At 40.8% G+C, this 19299-nt stretch overlaps 3 protein-coding genes across 3 annotated transcripts; 1 reads left to right on the top strand and 2 right to left on the bottom strand.

The window, feature by feature from the left end:
- Positions 1–937: 937 nt before the first annotated feature.
- prrt4a (proline rich transmembrane protein 4a) lies at positions 938–7412 on the top strand. Its single transcript, XM_086298472.1, has 3 exons — positions 938–1199; positions 1518–2387; positions 4085–7412. The coding sequence occupies exons 2-3, from the start codon at positions 1625–1627 to the stop codon at positions 6157–6159; spliced, it is 2838 nt and encodes a 945-aa protein (XP_086154598.1). The 5' UTR covers positions 938–1199; positions 1518–1624; the 3' UTR covers positions 6160–7412.
- On the bottom strand, positions 6938–14546 carry impdh1a (IMP (inosine 5'-monophosphate) dehydrogenase 1a). Its single transcript, XM_086298473.1, has 17 exons — positions 14336–14546; positions 13709–14199; positions 12941–13039; positions 11877–11925; positions 11135–11236; positions 10945–11019; positions 10603–10809; positions 10334–10421; positions 10045–10244; positions 9754–9844; positions 9561–9656; positions 9319–9462; positions 9080–9221; positions 8860–9003; positions 8691–8774; positions 8434–8450; positions 6938–8324 (listed from the first exon to the last, which is right to left on the bottom strand). Exons 2-17 carry the CDS (start codon positions 13942–13944, stop codon positions 8221–8223), a joined length of 1878 nt encoding a protein of 625 aa, XP_086154599.1. The 5' UTR covers positions 13945–14199; positions 14336–14546; the 3' UTR covers positions 6938–8220.
- Positions 14547–15405: 859 nt separating this feature from the next.
- LOC147324575 (apoptosis-associated speck-like protein containing a CARD) lies at positions 15406–18250 on the bottom strand. Its single transcript, XM_086298470.1, has 4 exons — positions 18100–18250; positions 16313–16358; positions 15979–16224; positions 15406–15897 (listed from the first exon to the last, which is right to left on the bottom strand). Exons 2-4 carry the CDS (start codon positions 16329–16331, stop codon positions 15890–15892), a joined length of 273 nt encoding a protein of 90 aa, XP_086154596.1. The 5' UTR covers positions 16332–16358; positions 18100–18250; the 3' UTR covers positions 15406–15889.
- Between the last annotated feature and the right edge of the window lie 1049 nt (positions 18251–19299).

Below are 19299 nucleotides of genomic sequence, written 5' to 3'. Positions count from 1 at the left end.
TGTTCCTTTCCAGCCCCTTTAGTCACGGCCGGGTTGATGCTTTCCTGTGTCCTCATCAGACACTGGGTTAATCACACCCCTGGGGAAGTTCCTATCTCCCATCTTTGACTGTCTAAATGATGTGGCATAGCCTTCGCTGTCATTCTGGCTGTACTTATCCAAGTGTAAACGCTTTATTATTATCTTTGGTGTTGCTAGTCACAGCCAGTGTGTGTGTCTTGGCACGTAGAACCATTATTTATGCCTTTGTGTTTTGTCCTAACGATATGTTTGGCGTATTTGTTTATGAGATGAAGTTAGGTTTGCATCCCATCGACCAATCATTATGCATTTGGCAGAATTCCCATTCAATAGTAATGGTCAGTGAGAAGTTTATAAAACAGAAGTTTTGAGACGGCTGCAACATCTAGGCAAAGAGAGCATATAATGTGTGTCTGTGCCTCAAGCTTACTGTCCCCAAATATGTCCAAAGGTATGTGGATCAGTGTCTATTTTAGAAGCATCCATGGGAATTGAATTAGGCCATGAGGTTACTGGATTTCCCCCATTGGGTAAAAACAGATCACGTGAACAATAAAAGGAGGAAAATAAAGGAATGTGAATAAGATAACACCATCACAGTTTCTCGCCGCAATAAGTGGTGGTAAAAATCCTTGGTCAAACAGTGCATGTACGAGATTCTCAGGTGTTCTGTGTTCGTATACAAGCAAGTAACTATGATCATGCGTTATAGATGTATGCTGTCAAAAAAGAATCTGCTTTTCAGTATATACTTTAGTTCAAATGTTTCTAGCTGAGCTGTTTACTTTTGCCACCAGTTGTAAATTACACACAAATCCATGTATTGATCTGCTCTGATATATTTTGCTTTTACATTTATTCTTCTCTTCTCCGAGGTTCTCACGTAACTAAAATAAAGGTGATACTCATAATGATGCAGCCTCAGATTTAGGAGAATCGAAGGCAGCAAACAGCCTCACTGTCAGATGAGTGCAGAAGCAGCGTGTGGGCATAGCGGGGGTTGTGTAGAGGAGGTGGGGTCTGTCCCGTGTGTCAGCAGCCCGATGGATAGAACAGGGGCATAGCAGAGTGAGTATGAAAGGACACGCCGTGCAATGCAGACAGAGACTGCAGACATGCAGCAGCACAGAGCGGCATATATGTTTAAAGAGGCTGCAGCAAAGAGGGCTATAGATGAGGTAAGGAAGCTAAAAAAGGAATGGCTGCCACACAGAGTTGCGTGGTCTAATGTCTCTTTTTTTAATGCTCTTGTTTAAGTGGGTTTTTGCATTTTAATGTTTGTACTGTGTGCACGTCACAAGACTTTATAGTCTAGCAGAGGGTTTCAGCACACCGCGTTCATATTCATCACACTGCCGTTATTTTCACCAACAATTTTTGATTTTCGCTGTGACCCACATGCAGCAGTTTAACTTTATCTATGTTAGAGATGTCCAAGACATATTTGAAGGCAGTTGGCATTACTTGTTTTTCCTACGTGTGATTGTTTTCTCCAGGTGTGTTAAGAATGACATCTTTGGAAACCTGATATTAGGGATTACTCAAACATGTGACTGCACAACAACTCCAAGTGACTCTGAGGTCAAGTTTGCCGACCCTCAACATGGTCTCTCTGTGGAATATTTATTTTCTCTTGCCTCTCTCTTTGCCTCACTCGCTTCGTGCCATAGCGTTAACTGGAGAAAATGTGAAAGAAACACAACAGCCAGACAGTGACAAGGCAGGGCAGTTTCTGAAACAGCTCTCGAGTAGACCTCATGTACCCGGTTCAGCACCAAGTGACCCCATGATTGCACCCGAGGATGATGACTTCCTGGGTTCCCCTTTAAGTTGGTCCTTATCATCATCTGAGGACACAGACAGACAAGGTGTGATTGGTGAATATGGCGATTTACTGGAGAGCGCTGAGACATCTCTTTTCTTTCCTAATGAGAAGGGACCCATACCCAGACCCACAAAGGGTGCTACAGTAGATACTGCCTCCACAGAGAGAATGCAAACAATGAAGTCCTCATCAGCAAGTGTACCACCCAAGCTTACCCATGAACAAACATTAAAGAATCAGCCAGCTGAGACCAACACCGCATCAGTTTTGTATCCTAGAGAGTCTGGAGAGAATCAGCCAACATTCCCAGGCTTTCAAAATCAGATGACTGATACTCACTTACCCTTTCTTCTCCCTGGCTCACTCCCATCACACACATCAGACCAGAACTCAACTTCATCACTGCCCACTGGACCGGGGCCAGACACTCTTGGATGGACCACAGGCATTTCTGTTACCACAAAGGGAAACAGAGATGGATTCATTGATATTACAGATCTTATTTTACAGAGAGAAACTGCCAGCATGGAGGCAAAAGAAGGTAAGAGTCCTTTAATTATTTACAGCATTCCTACTTTAAATCTAAAGCTGAAACTATGCCCTACAGTGCATTTCAGTTTCCTTGCATAACCTCCAAAAACTCAGAATCCACATGTCACTGCAGTGCTTATGATATGTATTCTGCTGGCAAACACAGTTCTTTTACATTCACAGAATGGGTTGCATCACTTTCTTCAAATGTCTCTCTTTGACTCAGTTCTCTGCCCTTGTCTTTCTCATTCAAGCCTTTTAGCACAGATTCTCCAGTTCAAACTTACACTCTCCTGTTAAAGTAAAACATTTTATTCACATTGCAGTCAGCCCGCACTCAAAGGTTACTGGATAATGCAGCATGCACACTATTTACTGTACACACACACAAATACTAGCATTTACTTGTCAAAGTAAATGTTGTGTCCACAAGCATATGAGGACTTGAAAGAAATTAATAAGGAATTTGCTTCCTCCTGTGTATGCATTTAACACCACACATTTTCAGTGTAACAACAAGTTTATTGAATAACTGCATCAAGATGGAGTACATATTAAATGTACTCTCATTTTTATTAGATTTCATAGACAGCAGAGCGAAAGCCCCGCACTTATAAGTGCTCTCTGTTCGCTGCATCTATACTGATTGCTTCACTACTAATGGAGGACCAGAAATAGGACACATTCCATTTATAACCAGTAGGTTCCCTGATTCCCTGATTGCCCTATACAGCTTATTTCATATACAGAATAAGAAACTCACATTTTTTGTTTGTTACAATGTTATCATCAGTCATAAACCTCTTTCGCATTCTTACAGATAACAACATCGCTTCACTAATGCAAATTTACTTATAGCCACACAAAATGAGAGCAGGCATGAGGTCAATACTGGCTAATCAGCACACATACAGTATCTCTCTTCCTCACTTTCACACAAACACATATGCACACAACCTACTGCTCATGCTCCCACTCTGTCTGTGACCCAGTTAGATTCCCAGTTACAAGCCCGTTCTGTTTTATTATGGATTAGCTTCACACACAGCAGATTACACCCTGCTCTCTTTTTAGAAAATGAAGATTGTGCGTAAAAATAAATTTGGCCTGTATCCAGAGGTTAGATTAGCACCAGTATGTTCATTTCTCGAGAAAAAAATGTCATTATTAAAGATAATATGACACATTACCACCACACAAAAAAATAATAAAAATACACAGGTGTATTAGGTGTGAAGCAAAGCCATGCTTTGAGCTTAATGCTAACACTAGCATTCTAACATGCTCATGATGACATGGATAAAGTGCTGATGACATTGACAGTATAAAACATGGATGTAGCTTACAGAGCATTAAACCTGCATTCTAATTAATGGCCACCAGAGGGCGGCCCTATAGAAGTCTATGGGAAAAACGACTCCTGACTTGACCTACCCTGCTGAGTTCACAGGCTCAGTCACTCATTTAGAGACATATTAAATTTTTAAAAACTAAGACATGTTTAATACTATGTTTTAAAAAACCATAGCGATGTCCATCTTTTACACTGTCTATGTATTACTATACCATCATATTTATGCAAGTTAGCATGTTTGCTCGTTTGCCAACGAAAAACTTTAAATTAAGTCTGTACTTAAATTTTCTACTTTTTGGTTTTCTTTTGACATAACCAATATGGTGTTCATGTGTTTTTTATATTCTTTACAGATGACTCCAAGAATGATTCAAAAGCCAGAAGCCCAAGCCGGCTAGATGGTAACATGGACACAATTGCCACAACCTGCAAAACATTAAATCATTCCTGGACACCTACCTACCCAGAGGATTTTACTCACAACAAGCCTCTGCACCCCTTTCTGGCTCTCACCCCTTCATTTTTGGTCCCTTTGTATTCAGACTGGAACTCTGCCCTGGCTACGTGGGGATTTGCATGGGAAGCACATATCTATGGCCTGGGCTCTGTCTTCACTGTATTTGGCCTAATCTCTGTAGTCTGCCTGTTAGGGCTGCCCCTGAGGTGTCCCCCAGGAAGCCCCTACTTCACAATGCTGCACTTGTTCATTTTGGCATTTGCAGGGATCCAAGCTTTCTGTTTGCTTTACGATGCTTACAGTTACCAAGATCGCCTTTCCCCTGTTGTCTCTCTGCTGCTCTCCGAACTGCCATTGCCATGTTTGATCTCAGCATTTTCCCTGGCCTTCCTCCTTCTTTCCTTTCGTTCATGCAAGCATCTTTCACTTTCACCTGTTATTTCTGCCTCCTTCTCAGCCTTGCCAAAGCCTTGCTTGTTGCTATGTTTGGCCCTGTTACATTTTATTATCTCTTTGGGATGTTTTGGGATTTTTCAGCTCTTTCACAGCCTCCCGACTGTCATCCTGCTCTTTCCTCAGGGTGTGTTCGTATGTCTCGCCACCTTTCTCTCATGCTCATACCTCATCTTCTACTGCTTGACACAAGTCAACAGTAGAAACATTTACAGGTTAAATGACAATGGAGAGAGTGGAGGATCTCCTGAGGTGATGCGACCTGCAATTTGCCCCTTTGCTAGTGTGAAGGACTGGGGTAGGGCAGCAGGAGCTGGAGTAGGAACTTCTTTGTGTTTGTTAGGGTGTGGAGGTCTTCAGCTTTATGGGATCCTGCATGCCCTTGGTTTGGGTGGGGTTGATGGCCATGGGTTTCAGCCTTGGCCATGGTGGGGCTACCAAGTAGGCTGCAGACTCTGTGAGATTGGGGTCTGCCTAGGTTTGTCTGTCATTGGCACACATCCTCTATTCTGTAGCAACTCTAACAAGACCATAGCACATCCTAGACCAGGATCTTGGTCCCGTCTATCCGGTGGCTCTCCTTCACGAATGCTCACCATAACCTCTCAGGATGGTGCAAATTCCCCCGTCCTTTCCCAGGGTAAGCAAGAAAAGCTGGTGGCCTGTGATGTTGTAGCCAAGGAGCAGTCAGAGGTTCTTCCTCTTTACTCAATTGTGGAGTCTCCTGGAAATATACCAGACTGTGATCACAAACCCAGCCGAAGCAAAACTGTACTACCTCTCCCCACACCCCCAAACCCACCGCATAAACCTACAGCCTCACCTGAGACTCGCCTGTCATCACTGGATCATTTAAGTCTCGAGACTGACTCAACTGTGGATCTGCAGCCTCCATCTCCCATAGACTTGTCGCGCAGCATCGACCAAGCTCTGTTCAGCGAATCCCTGTTTTCTCATAGTATCTTTGGTTTCCCAAGACTCATACCTGTTTCCTCAAGCCTTTCCTTGAGCTCCCCAAGCCAAGGTACATCAAAGCAAGGGCCCAGCTCTGTGGGAAATACCCTTTACCGAACTTCTTCTTGTGGAGATGTAGATCAAGAGAACACCTTGTCCAACTCCAGGTATTCCCAACCTCAAGGCTGTATGACAGCTCGTAGAAATCAACCATTATCACCAGACCAATGTGATTGGAAAGGGAGTGTTACTGGTTCAACCCAGGGCCTTTGCAGCCATTCCATAGAAACAGGAAAGCTGCGATCACATTCATGGGCCAACAGAGGGCAAAATTTTACTCAGAGCAGCCTCCCACGTGCAATCCCCCACCTGCCATACCACAGACGTTACCGAACCCTGAGCTTAGCTTCCCAGGACAGTCGGGGGTCTGGCCGATTGGCAGGAACTAAACACCTGAGTGAAAGCAAACAGCTGGAATGGGATATGGCTGTACAAGCAGAGTTTGTCAGTGTGTGCAAACAAATTGATGCACTGAGTGTTTGCAGTGACACCATTGAATTGTAGAAAGCTAAAAAACAAAATAAAACTGGGTGTAACTGGAATACAAATTGTGTAGATTTAAGTCTATTCAGGTTAAATGGGGGAATTAAACCGTAGTCTATATGTCAAAAACGTTATATAGACCTAAAATATGAGCCAATATTTTTTGTAAATACTGTACTGTTGATATTGTATATTCAAACAAAAAAAAGTTTATAAGACTGTCTTCATTATGCTGTTTTCAGCAACCTATTTCTTCCTTGCAGTATTGCTTTATTTGAGCAACATTATAATTTTAGAATGTGTCCATTGAAATCATATGTAAAATCAAACATTTGTTTCTAAAAAAGGTAATATTTGTGGCAAAGAAGTTAGCCAAAAAGGAGTTCAATTTTTTTTTTTTTTGCTTTATTTTGTTTTAGTGAAAATCCAGGATTGTGTCGAGGAAATCTAGCAGCCATAGGACAAGCAAAAGTCACAAAAGTTAAAGTTTGCGTTGCTGATGCGTTCTGTGGTTTGTGAGACATACTTGAAAGGGCTTAACTTTCTCCGCTCCCCTTTCCCGATAGTGTGCTAAAAGAATTACAGTCTAAATATATAAACCTTCTGAGGTTTCTTTGAATTTTGAGTGTAAAAGCATTAATAGGGACAAGCTGGTGTTTTTTTGTTTTTCGTTTGTTTGTTTCCTTGAGTTGTTTCTGGGTGTTTTCTTTTAACAGTGGAATATCTTTGAAGAATGAAAACAACATCATTACATTGCATGAATTTAAAGTGGTAGCAAAACAGTTTTTAAATAGTATCAAACTGTTGTTTGAAAAATTTTCTTTATTCAAATACATATACATCCAGTATATGACACAAGTTACATTAAATGAAAGTTTGATTCCTAGGTTGACCAAAAAAAGATGTTATTTATGGCATTGTTTATAATTAAGATGTGTCAACTAGTAAGAAGTTTAATTAACTGGTGACAAATTGTTGGCAAAATTAAAAATTAATTGTTGATTTTTTTAAAAACTGAGTGATACATGTAATACGTCTCTAACCAAATATACTGAGTACCTCACAGAAAAAAGGAAAAATTTAATTCATTTAAAAGTGATATTTGTAAAGATCGTTAGAAATAAATAAATCAAAACTGGAATATTGGTTTTGTTCTACTGCAACACTAGATAATCCATCTACCTTTTTTTGTGCTTTATTTTTTTTTTTTTTAATACTGAGTCTGGGAAATAAAGACAAATAACCAACCATTCTATATCCTGCTGTGTTATTAATGATAACCTTTTGCAAAATAGCATTTTTGGAGAATACAGCATGTACTATAAAGCTAAGTGGAGCTTTGGTTGCATAGTGACAATAAAAATGAGAATGATGAAAGAAAACAGTGAATACTCTCCTTTAAATCAAGCAATAACATTAAAATAAGAGTAAAGTTCCAGGTGAGAGTGTAAATTGCTTTTGGAAGGCACTCCCTATTTGGAGTGCTCGTTTATAAATTAAGGCTGATGCTTTTCTTGTCCCTTCTATGACAGAGCAGCACAGAGCTCACCGACACGCATCAAAGAAATGACTTGAGTGACAAAGCTGTGCACTAAAAACATTATGAGAATTTTACTCTTCTGTGTTTATTAGCACACTTCACTTGTTATTGTTATATATATGAGAGAAAGAGAACTAAAAGTATGTGATTAAAGCTCTGTGCGCTGTTATTTACTTGATTTCCCACAAAAAAAGGGGGGGGAGGGGTAGTAAAAGTAGTAAATGAGCAAGGAAATATATGGCTGTACTCCTCTCTATCAAGCTCAGCAGATATATCATGACAAGTTTGTTGAAAGGGAACAACAGAATAGGTAATAACAGGATTCCCTCTACACCTTGACCTGAGAGGGAGAACAACAGATTAAGAGTTTGTGACCATCCTCTAAAACTCTGTTCTTTGGCTCGATCCTTTTAGGCTCTTTGAACTTTAAGAGAGTTGTTTTGGGGTCAGAGCTGGGACACCAATGAACAGAAGGTCACAGAATAGTTTTGTTTAAACTTTAGAGTGTAGAAGTCACAGGAGCTTCATGCGTTGCATTCTGATCACATGCGCCCGGTGCATCTGCTCATAGCTGCTGGGGTCGGGACGTTGGGTCCCGATCGGGTGTTTCCTCTTCCACCTGTTTCAGTAAAACCGCTTCTCATGACTACATGTGGAATAGAAAAAAAAGAGGGAAAGCATAAACTTTACAGTTAGAAAAATAAATGAAGATGTTTTTTTTAAGAAAGGAGAAGATGGAGGTAATGATTACTTACATGGCACAAAAGAATATCTAATATGATAGCATGAGTAATAAAGAGAAAAAGATAAGAGAATTTTATACTGTTGAAGGTAAATTAATGGACACTTAACAATGAAGTATATCTAACAACAGCATGTTCACATACTGTCACTGGTATTAAAATGTTTAGACAACAGAAACAGGAAAAGAAAAAGACATACATGGAGAAAGAAGGGGTTGCAGCGGAGGGGTAAAGGTCACCTTAAACAAACAGTCAAACGTCAGACTTACGAGTGAAGCCCGTGGACGCCACCTTCCATCTGAGCCGACATGGTCCTCTTCTCAAACTTCAGTTCTCCAGAATACATCATTGACCTGGAGACAGATCACAGGAGGATACTTGGCGAAAGCCTTCACGTAACAAATCTCACACTAAACAGACGCACAGTTTGACACTTACCGTAAAATGGACAAACTTTTGGCTCCTATGTCCTGACAGCCATGTTGGATGCCAGCAATGAGGTAAGGAACAAACTTATGAATGGAGCCTTTGTCTTGTACTGACCCCGAAACACCTTGAGCTACCTTTACCTTATCTCCCTCACTGGGCACACAAACATAATTCACATGATTAACAAGGTAAGTTTTCCAGATTAAGTGTTTTCCAGTAAAAATCTCACCTAAAGTAGCGTTTCTGGCTGTTATTTTTCTCCATGGCATCTAAGGAGCCCATTCCTCTGTACTTTTTCAGGCGCACACCGTCGGAAAAGAAATATTCTCCTGGAGCTTCAGTAGTTGCCGCCAGCAATGATCCCATCATTACTGAGGAAGGAAAAAGACTGAATTGTTCAGTGACTAATCCAAGTATACACACAAATTTAATGCCTCCAGAAAATGAGAGAAAATTTCTTTCTTTTACCCGTAGATGCTCCCAGGGCAAGAGCTTTTACCACATGTCCAACAGTTTGAATGCCTCCATCAGCGATTACCGGCACTCCAAAACGTCTGGCATACTCCGCGACCTTGTACACTGATGTGCCCTGGGGCCGTCCACAGGCCATTACTGAGAAACAAGACCACAATGTGATGGTTGGGAGCAAAGTATCCTCAATACAGTGAAATTCATACATTTTTATGTCCCATGATTAAGTATGATCGTACCTTCCTGTGTGATACAGATAGAGCCGCACCCCATTCCCACCCTCAGGGCATCCACACCGGCATCTATGAGGTTTTTGGCCTGAGCAGCTGTCACCACTAGAGAGAGACAGAGGCACAGAAAAGTGACAAAGAAAGGCACAAATGTAGAAGATGAATTCAAGAAGACAGTCCCGAGTAAAGAAATGGTGCTCACCATTTCCTCCAACCACTTGTAGTTCGGGATATTTATGCTTGATGTAGTTTATCGTGTTAATCTGATAGACTGAGTTTCCTTGAGAAGAGTCCTGTAATAATAATAATAATAAAACAAAATTATGGGAAAATGACTTAAGATCGGTCAAACACTCATACCAACTCTGTAGTTCCATTCATCCGGTGATTATTATGAGACCAATGACTTAGCTGACTATATGTGATCCAATAAAAAATTAGAATCAAATAACAGATCAAACAAAAGTTTAATTACAATACAATCAAAACTTACCAGGACAACAACATCGACTCCAGCCTGCACGAGGAGGTCCAGTCTGTATTTGTCGTCCTCCCTGGTACCGATGGCGGCTCCACACAGCAGCTGTTTACGAGAGTCCTTGGAAGCCAGAGGATAATCCCTGTTCTTCTTCAAGTCAGTCCTAGCGATAATGGCGACGAGCTCATCGTTGTCATTAACTATGGGGAGCTTACCTGGGAGAATGAGAAAGGAAAGGCCAAATATGCTACAGTCACAATTATGATTGCTACCTATACGGCAGAGTTACTCTTTAAAGTTTTACCTTTTTTGCTACGTTGCAGTATATCGTTAGCTTCTTTTAGTGTGACTCCAGCTGGTGCAACAACTAGATCTTCTCTTTTTGTCATTGCCTGCATCAGAAAATAAACTGTGACCACACACACACTCGTTTGATATTATAATTCTTACTTTGAGTACTCCGGGAGAGTAGAAAAGTGTTATATAAGAATCAGTCCATTTACCATTTACCAGATTATGTTCTCAAAAATATACAAATTCTTGCAGAATCGTCCACAACATTAATACACTCACTTCTTCAAGCGGTTGGTCATGGTCCTTCTCAGAAAGAAAATCGATATCCCTGGAGGTAACTATGCCGACCAGCTTGCTGCCCATCTTGCCAGTCTCTGTAATCGGGATCCCAGAGAAACCATGGCGTAACTTGGCCTCGAACACATCGCCTACTGTGTGACGGGGACTCATTACCACTGGATCTGTAATAAAGCCCTGCTCAAATTTCTAGCAAAAACAGAAACACGAATGTCGAGTGGGATTTAATTTCCATATCAGATGGCTGTTAGGGGCTTCATAGATCAAAAATGATTTCATCTGTTTAATTAGAGCACATGTGTGCAGTGACTTTTTCTGTCTCACCTTCACTTTGCGCACCTCATTGGCCTGGAACTCAGCAGTGGAGTTATGATGAATTATTCCAATCCCTCCCATCAGCTGAATCCAACCAATTAGAGACAGGAGTAAGTAAGTGAAGAAAAGCATCATTTGAGCAGTACCTACTCAGCTACTAAGTGTGATGTATATAACACTCTGCAGTGTTTGTACTCACTGCCATGGCGATGGCCATGGATGACTCCGTGACTGTATCCATAGGAGATGAAATGAGAGGCGTCTTCAGGGTAATCTTTCGTGTCAGGGCTGAAGTTAGATCCTTAAAAGTTCAATGCATTTGGAAACAAATTTATCACCTTATACTGCAACACTGAGGTCTACAACAAGCGTTTTAGCAAATTAAATAAGTATTTCTTAACTGGCTCATTTGCCCTGCAGTGAGCCAGTTTGGACGCATCAGAAGTGGAGTTGCTGTACTAACCGGGTGAGTGTTTAAAGGACCCAGGTGGCTTCCTCGAACACCTGCTCTCCAGCAATAACCCATGTGATCTAGTCATGAAATTAATTTAATGTTCCAGCAGAGTTCAAAAAGATGAACACAGTGCAAGTCAAATAAACAACCCCGTGCTCATGCACCTTTAACTAAGCAACACAACAAAGAGTTAGGGACTGATTACAGCAGCACCTTAATAACAGCAATATAAAATATAATGAGTTAAAGGACACTGTGTTTGAAGCACACTTAGCTCACTTTGCTCGTGGCAGTTTTCAAAGGAAACTATTCCTGTGTTGCCATTCACCAAAGCAGCAACCTCACAGGGATTATAGCAACTAGTGTTGTGACATAACCCATGTTGAAGAACCCTAATCCCAACTACATCACATCACATGAGCAGTACACTGAGAAAGTTTGAGCAGTAGGCTATGTTTAATATATTAGACAGTATGATGACACTTACCACCTCATCAGAAGTGAAATCTATGAAACCGGGGAGGATCAAGAAGTCACTGAAAGGGGAGAGGTGACAGAGAGATAAGATCATGACGACTATGAAGTACTGCACAAACTAAATTAGAAATCACTTTTCAGTGGGGTCACATCAGTCATTGCACTGGTCAGCGCGTCGATTTGATCTCAGCTCTCACTGATCACTACATCATCACATGAGTTGTTAGCACTCATGGGTTGGATGCCACCTATCTTCAAACTCGGCGCTCATTTTGATCTCAGCTACTCACCTGTAAAGTTTTGTGTGTGCATCTTCCACTGTTGCGATGCTACCGTGCTGACAAACTCAACACCACCTTTTTAGTGCTTCCTGCTATTGCAGGTGTAGCCAGGACCACTTTTTGCCATGAGGAAACACACAAAGACTTAACTGAAAAAACAAAACCAGCCTCACTGTGGCGACTGGTAAGCAGCATTTAATGTTAATAGTGACATTGACTGACCAGCAAAACACTTGTAAAGCTACCTCTTATAGTTGTGTATGTGAACTATATGTTTTGCAGTCACTCCTACACGGCAACATTTTATTTTATTTTATTAGCTGACAGTAAGCAGAAATAATCTGTCAGCAGCACACTGAAACGTTCTGCATTTATCCTCTGCACACTGATAAACCCTACACATAGCCCCATTAAGGAAACTACCCTGACAGCCATTAAAGCACTGATATGTGCAGGACACACACACACACACACACACACACACACACACACACACACACACACACACACACACTCTGACAGACACTGCTTTTAATGTCTGTAGCACCACTCAAGACTCATCCTTGAAAGTAGTATTATGCGTAATAATCCCCCAAATAAAACCTGAGCAGATGTGTCATTGCTGATATTAATAAAGATTTAATGGAAGATATGACATAACAGTGTATATGTGTGTTTCTTTAGGTGCATGTGGATCTGTGTCAGCATGTAAGCAATGCCATGAATGTGTTTGTGTGTGTGAGGGTTGTTTTGGGGGTTTTGTTTTTTTCATTTTAAATTTAGCATTTCTTACTTGTACGTAAGTCCGTCACCGATAGCAAAAAGTTGTTGTGCTGTGAGTCCATCCTCAGGAACGTAACCCGTACCCCCGCTGATCAAGAAGTCAGCCATGCTGAAATTTAAAAACACACACACACTCATCGTGGAGCTGAGAATATGAGTTAGCCACCACCACATCTAAATACTGAGCGAAATACTGGTGTATCCCAATGAAAAGACAACAGCATTATAGACATATATATAGCTTTAAATTTACAATAATTTGTTCTTGTTGCAGATTTTATACACTTAAGTGAATATTTTATTATTCTGTCCATCACTTTAGCTGATTGAAAAAGGTGCACCTAAATTAGGAGAAAGTGTATTTTTACTAAAAATAAAGGTATGGTTGGTTAGTCAGCAGTTAAATTCTGAATCCATTTCAAAAAGCATGTGGCTCATCTGTCTCTGTTTCTTACAAACATACTGTAACTAGATCCTATTACAAATGTTGGAGAGAAGACAGGAAACGCAAGCAATAGAGAATCCGTCCTTGTCAATGGAAACTCCTTCTATACACCTATGACGGCAGTACAGTAGGTAAGAGGATTTGGTAGGCTGCCCAGGTAGCTGATAAATGAGCTTGTAATGAGCACAGCCAATGCAACTAGAAAGTGAAAACAGCTCAGTTGCTACTGGAAGTGTAATGTTTACAAGTTATACGGCTTCATATATCACATCTGCACATAGAAGCTTGTGATGTTGCAGCGTGCGAAGATTGCTAAGAGAGTGTGACACTGACCTCTCTGGTTCATACCCAGCTTGAATACGTGTAGCGCTGTATCGCTGGGCTGCTGTCTCATATCCATGTCCATGTAGCACAGGGTGGGCATATCCCCCATACGGGTGAGGTTGCTCCCCATCTCTGTTTGAGGGCCGTGGCCGTGCTGGTTCCATGTCTCCAACAATCCTTCGGTAGTCAATGAGGTAGCTGTCCCTTTCTCCATCTCCAAAGTGGTCATAAGCATGACCTTCCATCTCTATTAAATCCAGGGCTCTGACCTCCACGGTGCCCGACCACCTATCACGCACTCTTTAAGCACTTGTGACTTGTTTCATACACACAAATACAATCACACCTTCACGCTGCAAGTAAACAGTGGCCTCAGCAAACCCCGGGAGACACACTCTAACGCAGTCAATGCTTTGAGTGCATGTTCACACAAACACCATTCAGACACACCTGATATGGGAGTAAGCTATCGTGCCGCTCGAGACTTGCAGATGACAAACCTGTAGGAAATAGAAGAAACAGCAACAAAAGATCCTAAACAAATTGTCCAAGGCTGAGTTTGTATTCCAGTTAGTTATCACTTATCCATGGAGGCCATTAAGGCCCTCAGACAGTGGATAGTCTTTTTTTGCCCACCTGTTGATGAAGGTCGCTATCGTGGCACAGCAAATTTAGATCTCCTGTATTCTCCCCAGCAAAAGGAACAAGCAGCCCCCGGGGAGGAGAGTCAAGCCTTGCGTAGGCAGCAGAGATTCATCCCCCTGGAGGTCCAAACTTGCTTGGTTATCCCTACGGCTGGGAGCTTCTCTCTACTCTATTCTCCTGATGCCTGCTGAGCTTAACTCTGTTTCTGACAGCAGACGTCACTCTCCCACAAAGAGGATTGGGAGCATTAATGCAGAATGGGGTGGGGTGAGATGGGTGTTGGGTGGAGTGTAGGTAGTAGTACCGAGGAAGAGAAGGATGGGTCAAGACGACACTTGAAAACACTTTCCTCACAGGAGATTACCATGTTGTGACGGTCTGTGTTCGTGTGTGTGTGTGTAGACAGAGCTGTGAATGAGACAAGGTCGAACCCCAGGATACGTACAAACTTCCTGTCTTTGAGAAATGAGACAGAGAATAACTTTTAAAGACGTAATGCTGTCTAATTAGTTTGTCACACTTAAATTTAGGAGTGGCTTGTATACCGTGGCACTATTATTTATCATGGCAGTATAACAACAGAGTTCTATAAATACTTTCTTATATTATGACGTTTTAATTAATAAAATTTAGCAGATCAACATCTTTGAAATGTCTGTTCTGGCTGCTGTGGGAGCTTTTTAATCTTAAATCGTTAAACTGTTTGGACTGTTCATTGAGAAACAGTAGGAACTTTGCTACCTACAGTGCTTTCAGTAACATCATCTACAGGTGACTGACTGACTGACTGCTTGTGACAGTTACAGAGGGATTGAACTAGAAAAGCCTCTTAGAATCTCTCTCTCTCTCTCTCTATCTATCTATCTATCTATCTATCTATCTATCTATCTATCTATCTATCTATCTATCTATCTATCTATCTATCTATCTATCTACTGCAAGTCTCTCATTATCTCGCAGTTGCTCCCATTCTCCCACCAGATAAAGGAAAAAACAAACCCTCCAATGTATAATGAATGCAACAGAAATGTTGAAAAGCTAAGAAGCAAAACTTATTTTGCACAGAGATTTTTATTAAGCCTCATATTCATGACTTGTTCTTAAATTAGTATGGTTTAACAAAATGTCAATAAATGATATATGGACCAAAACATATGCATATAAGATATTTCTATATTAACTATCCAAAGCCTGAACCATGAAATAACTCCCAGAGAATACTGGTTTTTAAAAAAAACGGGACTGTTTATTGACAAATTATAAAACAATAAGAAGAAATTGGCACATTTGATTTTAAATTGTATCATATTTGCTAATTCTGTCATTTTTTTAGCAGTTAGTTTAGAAATTTTGGGTGCAGTCTATTTAGGTCTTTAGGGGGAAAAAAACACACTAATGAGGTTTCAAAAACTCAAAAAATTCATGTATCAAATATAATACCAGTACATATTTTTCACAAAAGATTCAAGTTTGGTTTTAAAAGGGCAGGAAAGGTCTTTGACGCTTCTGTCCAAAAGATGCAGGAATGCAAAAGCTGCTTTGGAACTAGCCATCTATAGAAAATAAAAGAGAAACTATTAACTTGTTATACATGTTAAACCATATTTGACCTTTTTAATAAGAGAAAATCATACCAAGCTTCTCCACTAGTTCTGGATGATGTTTTTCAAGGGCATCAAAGAAGGCTGCTTTGACCTTCACCCCTCCTGAACGCAGTGTTCTTTCAAAGAGCTCCCTCATTTTATCTTGACTTGCCGGTTTAGCTCGAATATTTGAATAGGCTTCAGGATGGACCAGGTCTCCAAGCTCTTCTGCTATCGCCAGCACTTCAGAAACTTCTTGGATTAACTGTGCCCTGTTTCTATCAACAAAGTCTGCTGCTTGTAAATGAAGAAAATGAAAGCATGTATTTAAAAATCATAGAATAAAAATTGTGAACGTGACTGTGAAATAATAAATAATACACACCTTTTTCATGTTCATTCATTTTTGTAGCAAAACTGCTGATATAATTCTGTTGGCAAAGGGAAATAAAACATACTTTTAGTTGTCAAAGGAGCTTGCAAAGAAAAGCGTCTGGACTTCTTTAAGTTGCTTGAAGACGTTTCACCTCTCATCCGAGAAGCTTCTTCAGTTCTAAGGTCAAATGGTGGAGAGTCCCAGATATAAACCTAGTGGGAGTAACCCCCCACAGAGGGACAAAAGGACCCCCTGATGATCCTCTAATCGCCTGAGCCAAGGTGTGAAACTGGGTGTGGGTCCCAATCAGCCAGAGTTTCGGGTGAGTTCATTGTGAAAACCTGCGAATAGCGGCCCCGCGGCCCCACCTTATTCGCATAAGGTGCCCCCCCCCCACCACCACCTTATGCAAATAAGGTGGGGCCACAGCATAAGGTGTGGCCACCTCAGGTTTCACAATGAACTCACCCGAAACGCTGGCTGATTGGGACCCACACCCAGTTTCACACCTTGGCTCAGGCGATTAGAGGATCATCAGGGGGTCCTTTTGTCCCTCTGTGGGGGGTCACTCCCACTAGGTTTATATCTGGGACTCTCCACCATTTGACCTTAGAACTGAAAAGCTTCTCGGATGAGAGGTGAAACGTCTTCAAGCAACTTAAAGAAGTCCAGACGCTTTTCTTTGCAAACTCCTTTGACTAGATGACCTGGATGACTGAGAACCTTCACAGACATACTTTTAGTTTATACTCAATAACTACAGCAGTACCATGATACGTTTTTAAAAAAGAGTAGAAAGACATGCACAAATATTTGGCTGTTTAGAAATATTAATCCAACGACCATTAAGCAAAGAATACAGAATAAAACACGAGTGACAAACAAACAGTACACTGACTGCTAATGCGTAGTGAACATGTGTAGATGGAGTCCAGGCGGTTCTCATATTTCCTCTTTTTTCCGAGGTCGTCATTTAGGAACGTGGTGGGTAGCCGAAAACGTAATATGGTGACGATTTGTCACCTAGCGTAAAATGTTACGCTTTGGGAGTGAGGACGTGTTGGAATCCCAGAACAGAGAGGTATAAAGTGCGCAGGACGTCTGATAAAACTGTTATTATGTATCAAAGGGAACCGTAAGGGCTCAGTTACAAGCACAGATTATCAAAGATGAGTAAACTAACTAGACTATCAGTACACTAACAAACTGATGCAAATCCCTGGGCATTTTCTTCCATGCGTTTTTTTTTTAGCAGGGAACGAACCAGAGCAAGCTACATCTACTGCTTCCTCTTTCACTGGCAGGCTGCCCAGATAGCAAGGAAACATTGAAACAATGTTGAGTCAATATCAGGCGATGTCATTGAATCAACGTTGAAGTGTGACGTTGACCTAACGTCACTCTTGCACCCTTTTTTAACGTTGCCCTCGTGTTTATCGTGCAGACTCCTCCATGTTCACAACTTTTGCATAGATTATTCATAAGTTATATATTCTTGTCATGTCTGCATTTTAACATGAACGTCTGTGCAACCGCGGTTCTGTGCAGGGTCCTCCATGTTCACAAACTGTTTGAAATCTTTTCCGATTTCAGAGATCACGGTCTCTAAATATCTTTTAGATTACTCATACTCGCTCTTCTGAGACCACAAATACAAATGCAACCCAAACTTCCTCAAGTTGTAGACAATCATGCGTCATTTTCTTTGTCATGTTCCTACGTGTGGGGTTTTTTAAAGGGAAAATGGCTTATGTTTTAAAAACGAAAAATGTATTAAAATGCTTGCGGCTACTCACCTTTTTGTCAAGATGTTCCACTTCCAGATTTGAAAGTTCAAACCAAAGCGGTGGCCAAGCTATGGACTTTCTAGCTTTCACTTTCCCATCTTTACTTACTGAGAAAGAGGGAGGATGGGGCGGGGCGAGGTTGGCAGCTTGGAAGGAAAATGTGTTTTTGTCTGCAGTAATTAAAGTGATAACTAAACTTCCTGACTGAACCTTAATTTCCAAAAAAGAGAGAAGCCTCTCGATACCACTGTCACTCCTTACAAAAGAAGCATAATGGTATAGTCCGCTCTAACTTTACAGCACCGTTAATTAATTCTGTATAGATGACTTAGTGCCACCATGTGGAAAAAGAAAGGAAATAAAAACAATGGAGAAAAAGGAAACTGTGAACTTATTTCTTTCAAACGAAAATTAAACAGAAAAAAGCTTTTGCAGACCGGGATTGTCTGGCACATTACACAGCACTGTGGGATTCTGTTAACAGCTCACCATTTAACCTGGCAAGCTTCCCATTTTGCAATGGTCAGTTTGTGGAAAACACACAAGCCTTTAAATAGAGGAAGTATTTTGTAGGTTTTGTGAGTCAGAGTAAATTTTCATGTTGGTGGTGGTGGGGTGTTTTTGTATTGAAAGCTCACACAATGTTAGTGAGTTAAATAAATAGGTGCTTATTAAAAACTGAAGGTAATATAAATGTGTTTGCTTGTTGCAAAATGATTTGTTTCGACATACACCAATAGCTGACTCAAAGACGTATGGCTTCTATGTGTTGTCTGTCAAAAGTGTTCTCACAAAGATTGAACCTCTGGCAATCCCGGCTACACATTTGTCATGACTGAGTTGTGTGATTCTGAGTGAGGCACAGGGTTGCTAGATCTTAAAATGAAAAATTTCCTTACCTGGATGATCGAGCATGCATCAAGACCTTTAAAAAATATAGGCAACTTCTGGCCTTTTGTAATAATATTAATTATGCATCAGTTCAAAGTACAGTCAGAAAGTGTGGAATCTATTGTTTTTGTGGATTTAATGAAAGCTACATTCTTAAAACACAGTAAATTTCTTAATTTCACTGCTCATACATACAATGATTCACAGTAATTATCACTGGTGAAATACACTTGGCATTGTGTGGTGTTCATTTCTAAACTTACTGATGTCTCTACCTGAAAAGAATTATAAATATTATAAATTTAGAAATTACAGATT

The sequence above is a fragment of the Aulonocara sp. 'chitande type north' Nkhata Bay genome, linkage group LG7, assembly GCF_057382095.1.
Source record: "Aulonocara sp. 'chitande type north' Nkhata Bay isolate Kocher_YH1m ecotype deep benthic linkage group LG7, A_spYH_male_GT1.1, whole genome shotgun sequence".
Lineage (NCBI taxonomy): Eukaryota > Metazoa > Chordata > Actinopteri > Cichliformes > Cichlidae > Aulonocara > Aulonocara sp. 'chitande type north' Nkhata Bay.
This window is presented reverse-complemented; position numbering and strand designations above follow the sequence as displayed.